This window comes from Centruroides sculpturatus, unplaced genomic scaffold (genome assembly GCF_000671375.1).
Source record: "Centruroides sculpturatus isolate CEXI.00-Female unplaced genomic scaffold, Cexi_2.0 scaffold824, whole genome shotgun sequence".
NCBI lineage: Eukaryota > Metazoa > Arthropoda > Arachnida > Scorpiones > Buthidae > Centruroides > Centruroides sculpturatus.
The window spans coordinates 111,026-130,847 of NW_019385313.1; the positions used below are offsets into that span (position 1 = coordinate 111,026).

Sequence of the window (19,822 nt, forward strand, 5' to 3'; positions counted from 1 at the left end):
AAAAACTTATATTTTCGTTATCTATAGCATAAGTTTTTAAAATTCAAGTCTTGTTGTTTGAGTTAAATGAAGGATTTCTTTTAGAATCTCCTTTAATACTTCTTTCAGGCGGATATTGAATGGAATGGCCCGATGATTTTTCCTGTATATATTTAATTTCTCGAATAAAATGTCCAATGACATTTTCAAATATAACTTAATATCAATAATTTGCAATAAATATAATTAAATGTCAATTATTGGTATTCACAATAACTTGCAACTATCATTCATTCATACTGTGATTTCTCATAATTTATGAGATAGATATCTGTATCTGTAATGGAAATTGGTCTTTACCTTAAGGAAAAACCTTCTCACTTTACAGGCAAGCCTGAGTCTTCCTGGCTCTCCTTTCAATATCCGGAGGGGTAGTCGGGGCAGCCAGTTCAGTGTCAATTGGCGTAATGGACGCCGGTATGGTGATAGGAAACCCTTGGTACTTCAAACCTACATGGATGCACAAGAACATCTTCCCTATGCAGATGATAGTAATGCTGTAACTCCCATGTCAGAAGAAAATGGAGCCATAATCATCCCTGTTTATACCAATTTGACTTCACATCATTCAAGTTATACTTCCCATTCATCTCGGATTTCATATACTTCTCATATGGATATCTATGGTAAAGAACCAACAAAGGAAAGTCAGCTCAGAACAAGATCAAGAATTCTTCATGGTCTTTATCATGAGGTTATTATTTTCATTACTTGATGAAACATAGCAGTTTTTTTAATAAAAAATTTTGGCTTTGTAGTATGAATTTTCTTTATTTTTCAAAATTAAATTAATATGTAAAAAATGCTAATTATTTTTTAAATGAAACTTTGAACAGTTATTTTATAACTTTCCTATTTATAATGTTAAGACAATTTTATTGTGTTATTTCATTATCAGATTCCCTATTAAATAAAATTATAATTTATTAATATATAAGATGATATTTATAATGAAAAATGTTAAAAGTTTTAATTTTTATTATTAATTATAAAATAAATATAAATATGAAAATATATATTTTCAACACAAGATTTTATAGTATGATTTAATTGGCATATTTATTCTTTTGGGCCATTCATTCATATCCACCCCTCTAATCTTTTTCACATTTCACATTACTTTTGTGTTGCATGTTCTATCTTTATCACTGCACAGAATTATATTCAAGGACATCTAAATTTCAAGCTGTTGGGATGATAATTTTCATTCCTATATAATCCAGAATTAAATCATTAAAAGGTATATTTTTTATTGTCTATTTTATAATTTATGCAATAGTAATTTGAAATTAATTTTAATAGTAAATAATTTATGATTGAAAAAATTTTAAAGAAATTAAAATTATTTGAATTTTTGAAATTATATGATATTCATAAAAAATTTTATTTTATGAGAATGTTTTTGATTGCAGTCCAGAGGAAACAAAAACAGATTTTATATATTAAATTTTATCAATATTGATAAATATATATGTTCTTGTAAAGGTTATAATATTTTTATTATATTTTTTATTTTCTATATTTATGATTTAATTTTGTAGTTAGTTACAATTTTGCAATAATAATATTTCATTAACATATCAAAGACAGTTTTGTATAAAGATGTATTTATTAACTGAAATCATATAATCTTAGATAAATTTACTAAAAATGCTCTTATTGAATAAATTTAGTAAATTGGCATTATTCATAATTTTTTAATTAATTAAAATATTAAATTAAAACATCAATTCACATTTTGATGTTGCATTTTATTCATCTATTTACTAATATATTTTAAATAAATTATACATTATTTATATTGCATTAAATAATGATATAAAAATATCTCTTCATAAAAAATAATTTGATTTAAACATTATTAAATTTTCATTAAAGAATTATCAAACTGTAACATTTTATTTTTGTATAATATATATTCTGGTATAATTTATTTTCAAATATTAATCAATTTGATAAAACATACTATAATTTTAAAAATTTTATATGAATGAATGTATCATATTTATCAGACAGCTTTCTTTTTTGATTAGATTTTTTTAAAATATATTTTAATAAAAATCTTAATGCTTTTGACAAATTATTATTGAAAAATTTAATTTATGTATTAATATTAGAATCACATTGGTCAAATAAACAGGTGTTTACTCTGGCTGAGACAGTGAACCACACATTCTGTAACTGACTGATGTTGACTGGTAGCAATGAATAATGACAAACACACATATATGCTTTCCCAGTCCATGCTAGTTACTCAGAGTTGAAACAATTGTGCACACTAACAGAAAATAAAAGATTATAAAAAAAAGAATAAAAACCATTTAAAAGAAAATACAGTGGTATCCATGTTTACCACTGTAATGTTCATCATGAAAAGGAGCACATAAAGATACTGTTTTTTGTATATGTATTTCACATGATGAATGAAGTTCTTTGGATTCCAACTCTCCTCAGTCCAAGAATTTGTGTTTGTTTACAGATTACACTAACAACAAAACTTGATTTAGAAAAACAAACCACAACCTATATTAGGTTCATGACAAAGAATATGGATTGATATCTTTGGGACTGCAATAACAAAAAAGGATTAATTCTAGGGCCTTAAAACTAATTAAATACTAAGTAAGAAAGGAAGTGATAGATGCAGAAAGGATTAAGAGATAAGTCTATAGGAAAGTGGGTACCCGTTCTTCTATGTAGTTTTGGGTGTGATGACGATCCTTATCCTTGTTTCTTACACAAAAAATGTTCTCTCTTGCCTTTACTGTAGAAATTTCTCTGTTAGTCTCTATTTTCACTCTTCACCAGACTTGAATTCAGAATTGTGTGGGCTTCTCTTCGCCTCCAGTTGCTACCAATACACGACTTGGAACATGACCTTTCCACATCCTTTCCCTCGGACATCCAAGCCAAAAAATGACCATTGCTCTCCCAACTTAGCTGTTGGGGCCTCTTCTTTTCTTTTGTTCTCTGAATTAGTCACCAGCACCCAAGAGGAAGGGATTAAGAAAGAACATTCTAGAAGGGACAGAGCAATGAAACAAAGAAGAAAGAAAGGAAGCTATACTAAATAAAAATAAAAATATATACAAAATATGGTGTATTTCCACACCAAAGGGATTGACATCTGCTGGTCAACATATAGAAGTGATCACCACATAGAAATGAAGCTCATTATGCAATATTATACAACCAACATTTCAATAAGAGATTACTATAATAAGTACTGTATAGAAAATACTGTAAATACTGTATATTATCAATACATTTAATTGAAAACATTACAGAATGGGATACATTGGGATACTAAACACTTAGATAAATATTTTATCAAATATAACACTTAGAATATAATATTTTATCAAAAACACTTATAAATACATATATAACAAAATATTGTATATTATATTTTGTTACATTTAATAGTTTACATCTGTTCAAAAATTATGAAACTGGAAAACATAGTAAGCAATTAGTGTTTAAATATTTTAAGTTATTAAGAAAGCATCAATCTGATTTTTTTGGCTTTTCTTAACATCTGCAGAAAATAAATTCAATGTTCCTATTTTGTTTCCCTTATCAAAATTTTCTAAAATGTTTCAATGTTTAAAAAGTACATTTTACATTACTTCCCAAGATAATTGATGTTTCAATTATTTTTACTTTATTTGTATTCTAATACAAACATGAAACCCAGATAAGGTAGCTGTTATATAAAAAGGTTGTGACCTCTACAGGTCATGAAAAAAAAATTGTGTAGAGTTTGACTACTTTTCTTTCTCCCAGATAGGTACATCCAGTATACTCTATAATCTTCTAGCTTTTAGAAACTTCCAAGTCCTAGACATCAAACAAAGAGTAAAAGCAGAGCAAAGTCACAAAGTAGGAAAAGACAGGAAGTTGAAACACACAGAACAGAGAATAATTTAAATTATAAAATGTAATAAACATAAAGTTTTATTGAAAAATTAAAAATTCTTTACAATTAATACCAAAAAACCTTAATCAGTAAAATTAGAATGTTTATTATTAATGGAACGATTATTTTTGATCATGTGCAATGGCCATCTTCAGATTTTAGAATGGAATATATAAGTAGAACAGGAAGCACATTTTTGAAAACATTCAAAAATAAGTTACAAAAATTCTTTGCAATACTAATGCTAAGAGCAAATTTTTGCTATAAATTTAAAAACTTTCAATTGCAAGACAGTCCCAATTCCAAAAACAAAAATACATGCATTTGGTCAACATATAGAGGCAATTTTCTATGGCATGAATAGGCCAAGATTAGTCAAAATATAAGTTTTAGAAGTGTTCAACATCTAAAGAGTTCAACTCTGTATGTATTTGTCCCATAGAAACACGAGTTAAACTCTCTATATGTTGACCACCTCTAAAACTTGTATTTTTACTAATCATCACTAAATACCTTTGGCTGCTGAGACACATTTATTATGTGTCTTAGCAATCAAAAGGTATTTAGTGATGATTTTAGTAATTATTCTTTCTGCTGAGTATGGGTTCAGTTTTATCCAATTAGGTTTTAATGTCCGGTCTATACAAAAATATTACAAATTCGCAATTTAGTATGTTATTTTTATAAGGTACAAATTTAAAATTATTTTTTAGTTGTTCAATATTTAATATTCAAAATAAATTGAAATGCTAAAAAATTAGAGATACCTACCTAATAATGTGTAGCCTGCCTGAGTCCAAATAACAGCCATTACAGAAAGTGACACAGACTCTACAAGGTGTCTGACTTGATGCACAGGTATGTACTGTACATTTGATGGTTCTCCATAATTCAGTTATATTTGTTGGATACTTCTGCAAGGCATTGAGTGACATTTACACAATATCCCATAAATGCTCAATGAGGTTCAAGTCTGGTGATTGAGGTGGCCAAAGGAGTAGCTGAAAATCTGTCAAGTGTTCCTCAAACCATTGTTGTATCATCCGTGTCCTGCAGAGAGTAGCATTATCCTGTTGGTACAAACCATCACCATATGGGAACATAGCAAGCATAAAGAGATCAAAACATCTGCCTCAAGATTAGTATATGTCACTCCTGCCAAAGTTGACTAGTCTCACCATTTGTCCCTTTTCACACCAACAGAGCATATTCCAAACCAGAACAGATCTGCCTCTAGCTTGCACAACATCTTGCTGGCACAATGGATTCATGATTTTGTGTGGTCATCACCATATACAAACAAAACCATCAGCTCAAAGGAGCTGAAAACAAGATTCGTCTGACCACACAATATAGCACCAGTCATCCATTGTCCAATTTCAATGTTCTCTGGCCCAGGTGAGACTCGTCTGATTTCTGGGTGTTAGCAGTGATATCTGAATGGGGTCAACAACTACCTGGAATGCAATGTATATTGTACAGTGCATTGACTGATGGTTTCAGCAGCCCATGTTGAAGTCTGATGTTATTTGGCATACCATTGCCCTTTGTTGCATGGTTACTAAGCATGGTTATTGCTGGTTAGTTGCCAGCAGTCACATTCTTGCATCAGCTGTGGGTGCCGACACTGTGCATGTGCTGTTGAAGTCTGTCCAGAATTTAAGTATTCCCAGTAAACTCTTGAAACTGCATGTAATTCCAAGAGCATTGGCCATCTTGCTGATAGAATGACATTCATCTTGCTCAAACAATATGTCCACAATCAAACAGCAATAAATCATTTACATGGTTCATTGCTACCAAGCTCACACATAGCTGATAAGTATTGTACCTATGATGTCACATGCAAATGTTCCAGCTCAAAGCATTTCCCTGTGAGTAGAAGATAACATCATTGAATGTGCTGCTGTCTCTAATTTTTCGACACATCTGTTTATAACAGAAATGGCATTTATACACACTAAAAAAAATTATTAATGCTTTGAATGTAGAAATAAACTTCTATTCATTAATTTATTTCTAAAATTGAGATGATATATGATCTTGTTTACAATGCCTCTAATTATTTTAAATTGGATTTTTTGAAAGTTTATGAAAAATATATATATCAAATTAATTGAACCCATAATAAATTTAACAAGTTAAGTTTATTTTATAAAATATCAGCAAAGCAATGCATATCTGAATAAATAAAATTAAATGTTTTTCTTAATTGCTGCTAGTTCTTCTCAAAACTTATTCTTTACACTTATACACAAAAAAGTAATACAAAATTACTGATAAATTACTTTTAAGTATTTGCTATTATTTTATTTCAACTAATTTATTTTGTTCTAAACAGAATAAAATTATTTTATTATTTTTATATTTAATATATGTTTTGATAATAATTTGTTTCTTACAACTATATTACATAACTTAAAAAAAATTTCACCCATATATGTAACTCAGAATATCAAGAATTTCTGAATTACAATTAATCAAATTTGGAAGATATTAAGATGAATGTATTTTGATAATGGTTCATGAATTAAATTCATATTTGATTACATAATAATTTGTGTAATTTGTAAATATCATAAACAATAATGATAGTATTCATTCTAAACTCCAAATTAATGAATAAATTAACTACTGTATTTGCAAAATAAACCTTATTGTGTAAAAATTTTTGAAACTAATTACAGGGAACAAATAAATTAAGATAAAATATAATTTATGAAAATCAAAATTTTTCTTACCCAAAATTATTTATTATCTCAATAAATATTACATTAAATAAACTTTTCAATAAGAAAATAAGCTGAAAATTATTTATTTGTGCTTTTAGAACATGAGTACTAGAAAGTATTGTCATGATAACCATTTTCATATGTAACTCTCTATTCATTGTATCAACATGATTACACTGATATATATCAGTGTAATCATGTTGATACAATGTTTGCCAATATATAGTTGGTTGTTCATAGAAAATAGAGAGACTCGGAGTAACAATGCTGTTTTAGTTAATAAAATAACTTAAATAAACATAAATTATTTCTTTTAATCTATTTATGCAAATTAGATAAAAAAAGGATTGTTTTATAATTTGTATACTAATTTTGAACAAATAAATTAAATATAATTTGCAATCCCTAGATTTTGCTTTTACATAATAAGTTATAATAAAGATCAAATTTAATCAAAATAATAAGTTGTCCCAATAATGGGCCAGGAGGTACCCCATAATCGACACATTTCTTAAGTAAGAGCTGGCCGGGTTTATCGTGAAACTTGCATATGTATGTGATGGAAATATCTTTATTGCTTTTGTCGATGTCGGATTTGTATTTTTTTTTTTTTCAATTCACAGAATGGAGCAAGAAAAAAATACAAATCCGACATCGACAAAGGCGATAAAGATATTTCCATTGCATACATATGCAAGTTCCATGATAAACCCGGCCAGGTCTTACTTAACGAAATAATAACTATCCACTTAACTCTTTAAGCTCAGAAAATTTGTTTTCTGTATGTACTGTACCTGGAGACAAAATTGTTTTTATCCCTTAGGTTACAAAGAAAATTTGTGTAGCAAAACCAGTCAAAATCCTTCAGCTGATTTCATCTCAATTGTATTAAGGTGATTTTGGCCAATCTCATGTCTAAAGAGTTAAAATAATAAAAAATACCAAAAAAATAAATAAATTGCTAATAATTAAAAATTTTCTCCATATTATGTGGTTAATAACTGGATATGTATATAAATTAAATATATTCAACTACCTAGATGAAAACATTTGTATGTTTTTCAACTTGTGTTGTGGAGCTTGAACTTAATATAAATTTCTCCATAGTCCTAGAAGCTAAATCAAGAATTAATCTTGTTTCTGGTGATTGATCATCTGAATAATTAGCCGTGCATAGCTAGGGTTTGTGACAACAGGACAGTTTTTGAGTTCACTGCCCCCACAAAAAACACATCAAACATACAGAGAAAGTGAAAAAGACATATAGCCATAGAGAAAAACCTGTAAAAAAGTAGTATGCTGTTACCAACGTTATTAATTAAGCACAACTAAGCACTTATATAGGTGTATGATGGTCAATAAAGCTATTTTCAAGAAAACAGAATTTTTCATTGTTAGAGATTTCTGATAATAAGCAGTGTTTCATAGAAAAATAAAATTGTGTCTGACGTATCTTTTTACTATCCCAACAAAAATTTTCCATTTTCTTACAAAAGATCAAAAGTTCTGTCCAGAGCAGACTGATCTCCTCATCCTCGTCTAGCTATGCTGCTGTGAACAATATATATTTAATTATTGATAATATATTTGAAATGGAAATGTCATCATTAATCTGATAGCAAATTTGTTGTGCTATTAAAATTGTACATAAATGAATCTAGTTAGAAAGATATCAACAATTATCTTCTGTCTTTCAAGTGATAGTGTCAGTANATTATTGGTACTTAAACTGAAATTTATTCAGGATTACAAATCATTAATCATTATCTACCATTTACATTTATAAATTTTTGTCAAATATTAAATAATTGAAGATGAGCAAGTAATTAATTATAAATATCTATTTGTTTCATGGTTTGTAATTTTTTTTTTTTTTGATGATTGGGTTTAGAAAGAATCACTGATATATATAAGGTGTATGAGAGAAAAATTAAGAGAGATCTGGTTTTGGATGCATTCATAAATAAATAAGTAAAATTATATAATGTACTGAAAAGTTGAAAAAATAATTTGCATTTGCAAAATGAAGTACTGTTTATATGAAGCAAAGAAGCAATAAGGAATGAGGGTGGCTGTATGGTGTGATACTAACCTCAACAAGCTGGCAGCTGTGTTGTTACGTCATCAAGTAACGTCTGCTGTTCTTCTGAATTGTGATCATGAGTCCAGTAAGTAAATTTATCGGTGAAAAATTTCAATCTACATCCCTTTCCAAATTATCACAAATGATATAAACAAGTTATAAAAAAAAAGAAAAATAATTCCTTAAATGAATAGTTTAAATATTTACAAAAACATTATATATCACAGCCCAGTTTTATATATTTATTGTGGTTATTAAAAAACTGTAGCATAATAAAAAATTTTATCCTTTTTCATATACAGTATTATAAGTAGATATATATGTATGTATATATTTATTATTACATAATTAATAATAATAATATTTTTTGATTATAATATTTAATTTAAAAAGTTATAAAATTTTGAAGAGGCCTATTCCAAATAATATCCATTTGAGTATTAATAAGTTAAAAGTTTTATATAATAACAATAATCTGTGCATTGTATTTCTGATTAAGTCACTATATGCACATTGTAAATTTAAAATTTTCAACATTAATCACTGTTTCACTCAAGTCACTGCTTTATAATTACTGCACAAATTACTATATCTTTTGCACAAAACCTATCTCAAACAACATGACCAAATAATTTTTAATTAAATGCTTTCTCTTGATATAAAATATGTTTCATTTTAATTAAAGGAAATATACCACATATATACAGTATGTCCCATAAGACATCATTAAAAAAATTAATATTGAAAAATTATTAACATAGTAAGGTTTTGACATGAGCTGCATGAGTAAAATCTGCTGAAGAAGAAAATGTCTTAACAATAAGCTAAATTCTATACTTCTGACAATTATAATTTTCTTCTGTACCAGAAAATTAATATTAAATTTAAATACTGTAATTCAAAATTCCAATAGTACTGACATTTATTATTATGCATAAAATGTTTTCTTCCTGTAATAATCATTGAATTTTATCTAGATTATATTCAAACATGTAATTATTAATCTTCTAAATTTCACTTTTTTTTATGATTCATACTTTATGGGATACTTTATATATGTATATATATGTATGTTTGTATGCATGTGTGTGTGTATATATATATATGAATTAAANAATTATTAATAACAGTAATAAGTATTACTATTATTAATAATTATTAACGTCAATTTACCGTTATTATTATTTATTGACATTATAAATACAATGTATATATTATGGCCAATGGTGTGTAATGTAAAATAATGTGAATATCTGTTCATTTATATAAAAGATCAAAGTAACTTGACAATGATGTCTTTGACCAAATGCTCACATCATTGTACAAACATTAAACATTCACATCTTTCACCAGATATATTTTTTTCAAGTTAGTATTACTGACAGTTTGTTTGTTTTAAAACAACTGTTCAAAACAGTGTTTAAAACACTAAAGCATTTAAAACAAGTTGTTTAAAACTGTTTTAAACAATAAAAAAAATGTTTAGAACAGTGCAGAATCAAGTTAATTTTTTGTAAAAAAATTTGAAAATTTTTTTTTTTGATGAATATGCCTGTACAACAAAAGTATCATGAAATCCTGTATACTAAATCATGGGCCTGCTGAATTCTGAAAACTACATTTTTATATACTGTATCAAGATAACTTCTTCATGCACACTGGGGTGTGTATAATACCCGCTTGTTTTATTATACTGTATTAAGAATATTCAGGTATTTTTTATGAAATAAAGAAATAAATATTTACAAAATAATAAACACAATTCACATATACAGTATCATACATAAACACACATTTTATTAAAAAAGTAATAAAAAGTGATAATGATTATTGATTGAACAGTTGATTAATGAACACAACATAAATAGAAACTAACATTTACAAATACAAAATTTGTAATTTGTAAATTTAAGTTTTGCTTGTTTTAATATTTTAATTTTGGAATGCATCATCAGTTACTTTTAGAATTTCATTAAAAGTCAATGATCTTAATATTTGTTTAAACTGTTAATGTTATTTTGTTTTAACTTGTGATTTGAATTTAAAATTGGCATACAACTCACCTCATTGCATAATCCATGGGTTATTTGCGTGAAATTACAGTAAATACATGTTTAATATTTATAAATTAAATATTTTAGTTTATAAACCATGATAATGATTAGTTTAAAATATTACCAGTTCATTTCACTAAAAGATAAATTCTGACTTGAATATATACAAATGACTTTTTATATCATCATCAATCAATTTAAAAATAAATTTTGATAAATATTTGAAAAATTGTTTCAAATCATTTCATTATATAAAAAAATGCTACTATATTTCTTTTTTATTGTATCTTTTATCAAATTTTCTACTCTTATTAAGTAAAAAGTCAAAATTATGATGATGATGAAATTAAAATGCCATATTTTGTAGATTCTAAGTGCCTGATGATCGAAAGATGCCCTAAATATTAAAGCAAAAGTATTTGTTTGGCAATTGCAGTGAAATTTTTGTATTTAAAAATCTTTCTCATATACATTTTAATGTTATGTTGGTGTTTTATAATTTTTCTCAAATTTGATTATTTAAATTTGTTTTGAAAGTAGAATGAGTTACCTCAGAGACATGATTCTGAGGGTTAGCACTCTATGTCCCCATGGACTTCAATTATTTAATTAAAAGTTTTTAAAATGTTTTTTAATATGGTAGAATGTATTACATTGTAAAAACATTTTAAAAATTTTTAATTAAATAATTGAAGCCCTTGGGGACATATACTGCTAACCCTCAGAATCACATCTCTGAGGTAACTGAGTTTGAATGTTTGAAAAAGTCTTAAAATCATATGAATAGGTGTATGTTAATATATTTGCTTTCCTAAAATTGCCTGTAGATGTGGCTGTCATCTCATTGTTTTGGGATTTTTCATTTTAGGATTTTTTTTAAAACATTCAAACTCAATTATCTCAGAAACGTGATTCTGAGGATTAGCACTAAACATCCCCAAGGGCTTCAATTCTCTAGAGTTAGATTAATTAATTAATAATTATACATATCAATTAATTAACTTTCAACAGGAGACTTAAAAAATGAATATAAAATACATGTTGAAAATGTGAAGGTAAGTAAATACTGTATAAAGGAATGATGCTATTTTTCTGAACTCACATTGTGATCATGATTAACTTCATAATCTATATAATTTTTATTGAGTTTTTTTCAATATTGAATTATAAGGAAATTGTTTATGAAATTTGTTTATAAGACTTAAAATAATTTCATAAAAATGTACATAAATTTTATAAATTTAAGTTATCTTTCACAAATCTTTTCTGTCCTTTTAAACTCTATTCTAGTTAAGTTTTATAATATAATAATAATTATGCATATAGAGATAATTGAAATATATTAATATAAATAATTTATAGGTTTACTCAATGTGTCATTCAAAGCTGGAACTTATCCTAATAGTAATCAGTCTCAACCTTCGTTACTTCTTCCAGAAATACTTTATTAAAAACAAATGTTTTCAGCAGCCTACTTTATGGGCTTGCTTTAGGTTCTACATATTTGAATTGAATGGTTTACTGAGTGTTCCAAAATTGGAATGTTCCAACCGTTAAACTGACTTTTTAAAAAATGCATTTTTTAAAAAATTGAATTATTTAATGCATCAAATTAAATAAAAATAAAATAAACACATAAATAAATAAAAATAATTATATATGTGTTTATTTTATTTTTATTTAATTTGATGCATTAAATAATTCAATTTTTTAAAAAGTTAGTTTAAAGGTTGGAACATTCCAATTTTGGAATACTCAGTAAACTGTTCAATTCTAATGTGTAAAACCTGAAGCAAGCCTGTAAACTAAGCTAAAAACGTTTGTTTTCTTTCCAATCAGGTATTGCTGAAAGAAGTAAGGAAGGTGTGAAATTGATTGTTACAGATTTACAAAATAAAATTAATAATTAAGGAAATGATATTTGGCATAATATGAAAATTATGATTTAAAAGTTGGAAATTCATATATAATTTTTTAATTATAAATAATAGAATAAAAGTATTGCTTTTAAAATGAAATTCTTTATAAATTATAAAAGAAAGGATTATAACTCATTAGAATAAGAGTAAATTGATTGAAATATGTCATATATAATTAATTATGAATGATTTCTGTGTTTGTATGTTTTAAAATAATATTAAATATTAATTTTTAATGGTGTATTAAACTCATTTTTTAATTTTATTTACATTTATCAAATCATTACTAATATGTAAATTTCATTTATGACTGAAATTTTTTATATATTTTCAAAATTAGTTTTTTTTTTAATTTTTAATAACTGTAGATGTGTTGGTGCTGAATGACATTATAGAACAAGCAGCTGGGAGGCAAAGCAGAGCAAGTGAGAGAGGTAACTATCCTGTCCATCCACGGATCCAAGTCCTGCCCCTGTAGATGATGGTGATGCCTGTCTGCCAGTCCTATCCCTACCAACTACCTGGACTGCATTGAAGTTTTGGTTCTACAGTAGATAGCTGGACTCTTTTTTGCTTGAATTTCATTTCATACGAAGAAAGATATTTTTCAAAGTAGGTAGTTGCAGAACCAATGAACAAAACAGGGCAGCTACTTTCATTTAAAAACATGATGCTAACTGAATGCAGCATGCGAACAGCTTGGAAGATCCCTTATTTTAAATGGTAGTTGTCAAGATAGATGCAAAGGGCTTTCCACCATGTTTGTGCATGAAACATTTTTCCCATTGGGTGGCATGGGTGTCATATTCTATAGGGATTTTATTTCTAATTTATTTTCATTATAATATCTGCTGTGTAAGATAGGTTTTCATGATAAAATGTTGCATGTAGTGCTGTCTTCTTGTTGGATGATCAGTTGAATTTTGGCAAAATTTGTTTTATATTGTTAATTACTGTGTAGTTCTATCATGCTAACAATATATTAAAACATGTTGGCTGAGATATCACTTTCAGAAGTGGTAAAGTATATTTCATCTATTCTTAATGCTTAAAGATATTATCAGAAATTTTAAGACAATTGACAGTGCACAAATGTACCATTATTATTTTTTGTTATTAATATGTATAATTATAATTAACATTAAACTTTTTATTAATATTAAAAATTGTNGTGTTCAGATTTGATTAGGAATTTATATTATTCAAAGGAATTCAATCTGGTAATGGGCCATCTTCAGACATGGATAGTGAAATCACACTTTTTACTTTCATCTATCCATACCTGAAGATGACTTTTACCAGGTTAAAAACATTAATATTCCTTCAACTTTGCCACTGTTGAAGATGCATTAATTCAATGGATTAACAACAATGGCTAGTTCATTCATTTTTCTACACATTAATTCCATAACTAAAATTTAAAAATCTTATACATATTTGTCATTTCCAATAGAACTGCCCTTAATTATAATCAAAATTGTTTATGAAGATAATTTTCAATTTATATAATTTCATAATTAGCTGTCATTATAGAATAATTATTGATAATCATTTTAATAATTTTTTCATTATTTCAGAATTATCATACTTATTAAAATTCATTTCCAACATTTTTAATTGTTTTGTAAATTATGAAGCTTGTGAACAATATATATTTAATTATTGATAATATATTTGAAATGGAAATGTCATCATTAATCTGATAGCAAATTTGTTGTGCTATTAAAATTGTACATAAATGAATCTAGTTAGAAAGATATCAACAATTATCTTCTGTCTTTCAAGTGATAGTGTCAGTAAGTTGTTGTTGTTTAAGTTAAGGCAATGCAACTCTTGGGTGATCTGCCTAGGGGGATGCCTTCCAGGAGGTCTTTTTAAGGGAAACTGGCCCCTATTTAGGCATTACAGACATGGAGAAAACCCGGAAAACTCCACGTGGCCAGCCCGTCCAAGCGAGGCGCGAACCCACGACTGAACTTCCAGTGTTCAGGGCACGACAACTGCTTGGCCACTAGTGTCAGTAAGACAGTTCTGTTGTATGGCTCTATAGACACTTTTCAATTATATCATTAGATTTTATAGATTATACAATTAGCCAAGTTAAATGTTTTTAAACAGTTAAAAAATATTTTTATAAAAATTAAAATATATTAGAAATTAATTCATAAAATTATTGAAAAACAGGACCGTTAAAAAATTTTAATTACATCAATTATTTTTAAAAGGTTTCTTTAAGCCAATTTTTTACAAACTATTTTAGTATTTAAAAATTTTACATATAATAAAAGATATTTCTATTTTATTTTATCTTCTAAATTAACAGAAAACAATCAATACATTTCAAGCATTAAAAATATTAACATAAAGTCTATGTTTAGTAGGAAAATTGCTGCTAAAATGTTTTCTGGTGGTTTGCACTTATATAAAATTCTTAATTTTTGTTGAATTAAATTAGACATAAAATCAAAAAATTAAAAATAATTAGAATTCAATCTGCAAAAATTAGATAGAAACAAGAAAACTAAAAACTAAGTGGTGAACTTATTAATTGTCACAATTTTAATTCATTCAAAATTGAGAATTTATGTAATTGATATCTGTTAGAAAATGTTATAGTATCAATTTAATATTATAGAATTTTCTCCAAACTTAGTAAGATACTTGAAAGATAGATTACAAAGTAAAAAAGAAATGAAAATCCTTCTGAGCAAGATTTGGGATATTCAGAGGATGAGCATTAACACCTAGCCACAAATCCTCTATTTTCTGGACAATTGTTCCCATGATATTGGGCATTAAAGTGCCCAATATCATGGGAAAGCATTAAGGTGAAGCAGTACTTTTTTGCTATCAACTATTGGGACAGTTATTACATAAAGATACTGTAATCAATTATGTTAATCTTTTAAGCTGATTTTTTTTTGTTTTTTTATATCCATATGAAAATAAATCTCTTTTAAAATGGTTTAATTTGCTCATTTATTTTCATTGTCTTTTACAGATAAAATTTTCATAAAGAATATATTTTTCATATTTGTTACAATTTTTTAAAAAGAAATTCTGCAATAAAAAGTAATATTGATTTGAGTTTTTCTCTAAACACTCCTTGATTGAATGTTAACAATTTTCTGATTACTAGATATAAGATGATGGCTAGGCAAATGAATTATTTAATTGATTATCTGATCTTTTTGATGACAAAAAATTTTAGAATCTTCTAGAAACACTTTCTGGTGACCATTAAAAGATTTTTTTTTAATAAATTTTTACTGAATATTAAGTACTAAACAAAACATTATAGATATGTATTGTTACCTTTTTTAGATTGCATACTTAAATATATTTACTACCTAAATTCATTTAATAAGTAGATTTACATTTATCAATGTTAAAATAAGCACTTAAACATAAAAAATATTTGAACAGACCAAATTTAAAGTGCTATTTTTATTTAATGAATTAACAATAATATAAATTTTCTAACTAAAACTTAGCACAAAACATTATTTAAATTATAAATATTGATTTAAAGCTTTTTTTACTTTATATATCTATTATTTTATTTCTTTAAAAGCAAACTTGAATAATTTTCAGCTTAATCATCATTAAATTTAAAGCTCAAATTTATTAAAATTTTTAATACAGCTAACAAATGTTTTATTAACAAAATTTTAAGCTTACTATAATATCAGTATTGCTTTTATTGTAATTGGAAAATGCCATAACATTTACATTCCTAAAAATTATAAGAATTAATTAATACATTTTTACTATATAGGACTGCTATGTAGGATATACAGCAAAAGTAAATATTTTTTTAACACGTTTATGAATATCAATAATTTATTCCAGAATATAATTTTAAATATGAATTGATATATTATTGAATGAATGGCCCATATAAGTTTTCAGTATATTAAATAATAATTTGTATATTTTTGTAGGTAATCAAATTAATATTTTGAAAAGTTATATAATAATCATCATTTTCTATTTTTTATGACTGTCAGATTTTAAAAAGCTTTTATTAAATATTAATTAATTTTTTAAATATAATTGCATTTTTTAAAGTAAATATATTAATTTTTTTATTTAATTCTGATGCAATTTCAATTACATAATTTGTATATAAATTATATTGTATTTTTTAAATAATTAAAAAAACAAACTTTTGATTAATTAAAAATGATTTACTCATTAAGAATACTTCATAATTATATCAAAATTTCTGTTAAAAATTATATTTGGTTAATACTTACCATAGAAATAATACGTAATTATGTCTATATCTTTAAATAGTTCTACATAAGAACAATGTTGACATAAATCTCAAATAATTTTAAATTTAAATTATTACAATTTTTTTAATGATTACATTATTTTTCAAGATATTGATGAAAAACAGTGTTCAGATTTGATTAGGAATTTATATTATTCAAAGGAATTCAATCTGGTAATGGGCCATCTTCAGACATGGATAGTGAAATCACACTTTTTACTTTCATCTATCCATACCTGAAGATGACTTTTACCAGGTTAAAAACATTAATATTCCTTCAACTTTGCCACTGTTGAAGATGCATTAATTCAATGGATTAACAACAATGGCTAGTTCATTCATTTTTCTACACATTAATTCCATAACTAAAATTTAAAAATCTTATACATATTTGTCATTTCCAATAGAACTGCCCTTAATTATAATCAAAATTGTTTATGAAGATAATTTTCAATTTATATAATTTCATAATTAGCTGTCATTATAGAATAATTATTGATAATCATTTTAATAATTTTTTCATTATTTCAGAATTATCATACTTATTAAAATTCATTTCCAACATTTTTAATTGTTTTGTAAATTATGAAGCTAAATATTTAATGACTTTAACTACATACTCTAGAAATTTTATAACTTATTTAATTATGAATTACAGTATCTAAAAAATATATTATTTTAAATTCTTTTGAAACATTAAAAAAATATCTGGCNCTCCACGTGGCCAGCCCGTCCAAGCGAGGCGCGAACCCACGACTGAACTTCCAGTGTTCAGGGCACGACAACTGCTTGGCCACTAGTGTCAGTAAGACAGTTCTGTTGTATGGCTCTATAGACACTTTTCAATTATATCATTAGATTTTATAGATTATACAATTAGCCAAGTTAAATGTTTTTAAACAGTTAAAAAATATTTTTATAAAAATTAAAATATATTAGAAATTAATTCATAAAATTATTGAAAAACAGGACCGTTAAAAAATTTTAATTACATCAATTATTTTTAAAAGGTTTCTTTAAGCCAATTTTTTACAAACTATTTTAGTATTTAAAAATTTTACATATAATAAAAGATATTTCTATTTTATTTTATCTTCTAAATTAACAGAAAACAATCAATACATTTCAAGCATTAAAAATATTAACATAAAGTCTATGTTTAGTAGGAAAATTGCTGCTAAAATGTTTTCTGGTGGTTTGCACTTATATAAAATTCTTAATTTTTGTTGAATTAAATTAGACATAAAATCAAAAAATTAAAAATAATTAGAATTCAATCTGCAAAAATTAGATAGAAACAAGAAAACTAAAAACTAAGTGGTGAACTTATTAATTGTCACAATTTTAATTCATTCAAAATTGAGAATTTATGTAATTGATATCTGTTAGAAAATGTTATAGTATCAATTTAATATTATAGAATTTTCTCCAAACTTAGTAAGATACTTGAAAGATAGATTACAAAGTAAAAAAGAAATGAAAATCCTTCTGAGCAAGATTTGGGATATTCAGAGGATGAGCATTAACACCTAGCCACAAATCCTCTATTTTCTGGACAATTGTTCCCATGATATTGGGCATTAAAGTGCCCAATATCATGGGAAAGCATTAAGGTGAAGCAGTACTTTTTTGCTATCAACTATTGGGACAGTTATTACATAAAGATACTGTAATCAATTATGTTAATCTTTTAAGCTGATTTTTTTTTGTTTTTTTATATCCATATGAAAATAAATCTCTTTTAAAATGGTTTAATTTGCTCATTTATTTTCATTGTCTTTTACAGATAAAATTTTCATAAAGAATATATTTTTCATATTTGTTACAATTTTTTAAAAAGAAATTCTGCAATAAAAAGTAATATTGATTTGAGTTTTTCTCTAAACACTCCTTGATTGAATGTTAACAATTTTCTGATTACTAGATATAAGATGATGGCTAGGCAAATGAATTATTTAATTGATTATCTGATCTTTTTGATGACAAAAAATTTTAGAATCTTCTAGAAACACTTTCTGGTGACCATTAAAAGATTTTTTTTTAATAAATTTTTACTGAATATTAAGTACTAAACAAAACATTATAGATATGTATTGTTACCTTTTTTAGATTGCATACTTAAATATATTTACTACCTAAATTCATTTAATAAGTAGATTTACATTTATCAATGTTAAAATAAGCACTTAAACATAAAAAATATTTGAACAGACCAAATTTAAAGTGCTATTTTTATTTAATGAATTAACAATAATATAAATTTTCTAACTAAAACTTAGCACAAAACATTATTTAAATTATAAATATTGATTTAAAGCTTTTTTTACTTTATATATCTATTATTTTATTTCTTTAAAAGCAAACTTGAATAATTTTCAGCTTAATCATCATTAAATTTAAAGCTCAAATTTATTAAAATTTTTAATACAGCTAACAAATGTTTTATTAACAAAATTTTAAGCTTACTATAATATCAGTATTGCTTTTATTGTAATTGGAAAATGCCATAACATTTACATTCCTAAAAATTATAAGAATTAATTAATACATTTTTACTATATAGGACTGCTATGTAGGATATACAGCAAAAGTAAATATTTTTTTAACACGTTTATGAATATCAATAATTTATTCCAGAATATAATTTTAAATATGAATTGATATATTATTGAATGAATGGCCCATATAAGTTTTCAGTATATTAAATAATAATTTGTATATTTTTGTAGGTAATCAAATTAATATTTTGAAAAGTTATATAATAATCATCATTTTCTATTTTTTATGACTGTCAGAT

The 19,822-nt window shown here is 25.5% G+C and overlaps 1 protein-coding gene across 1 annotated transcript in view; it reads left to right on the forward strand.

The window, feature by feature from the left end:
- LOC111637513 (sodium channel protein para-like) overlaps positions 1 to 19,822 on the forward strand; it is a 179,834-nt gene that overhangs the window by 105,564 nt on the left and 54,448 nt on the right. The window contains exon 9 of the mRNA XM_023383020.1: positions 368 to 733. Within this exon, the coding sequence (XP_023238788.1) occupies positions 368 to 733 (366 nt within the window). The remainder of the gene's footprint in view (positions 1 to 367; positions 734 to 19,822) is intronic.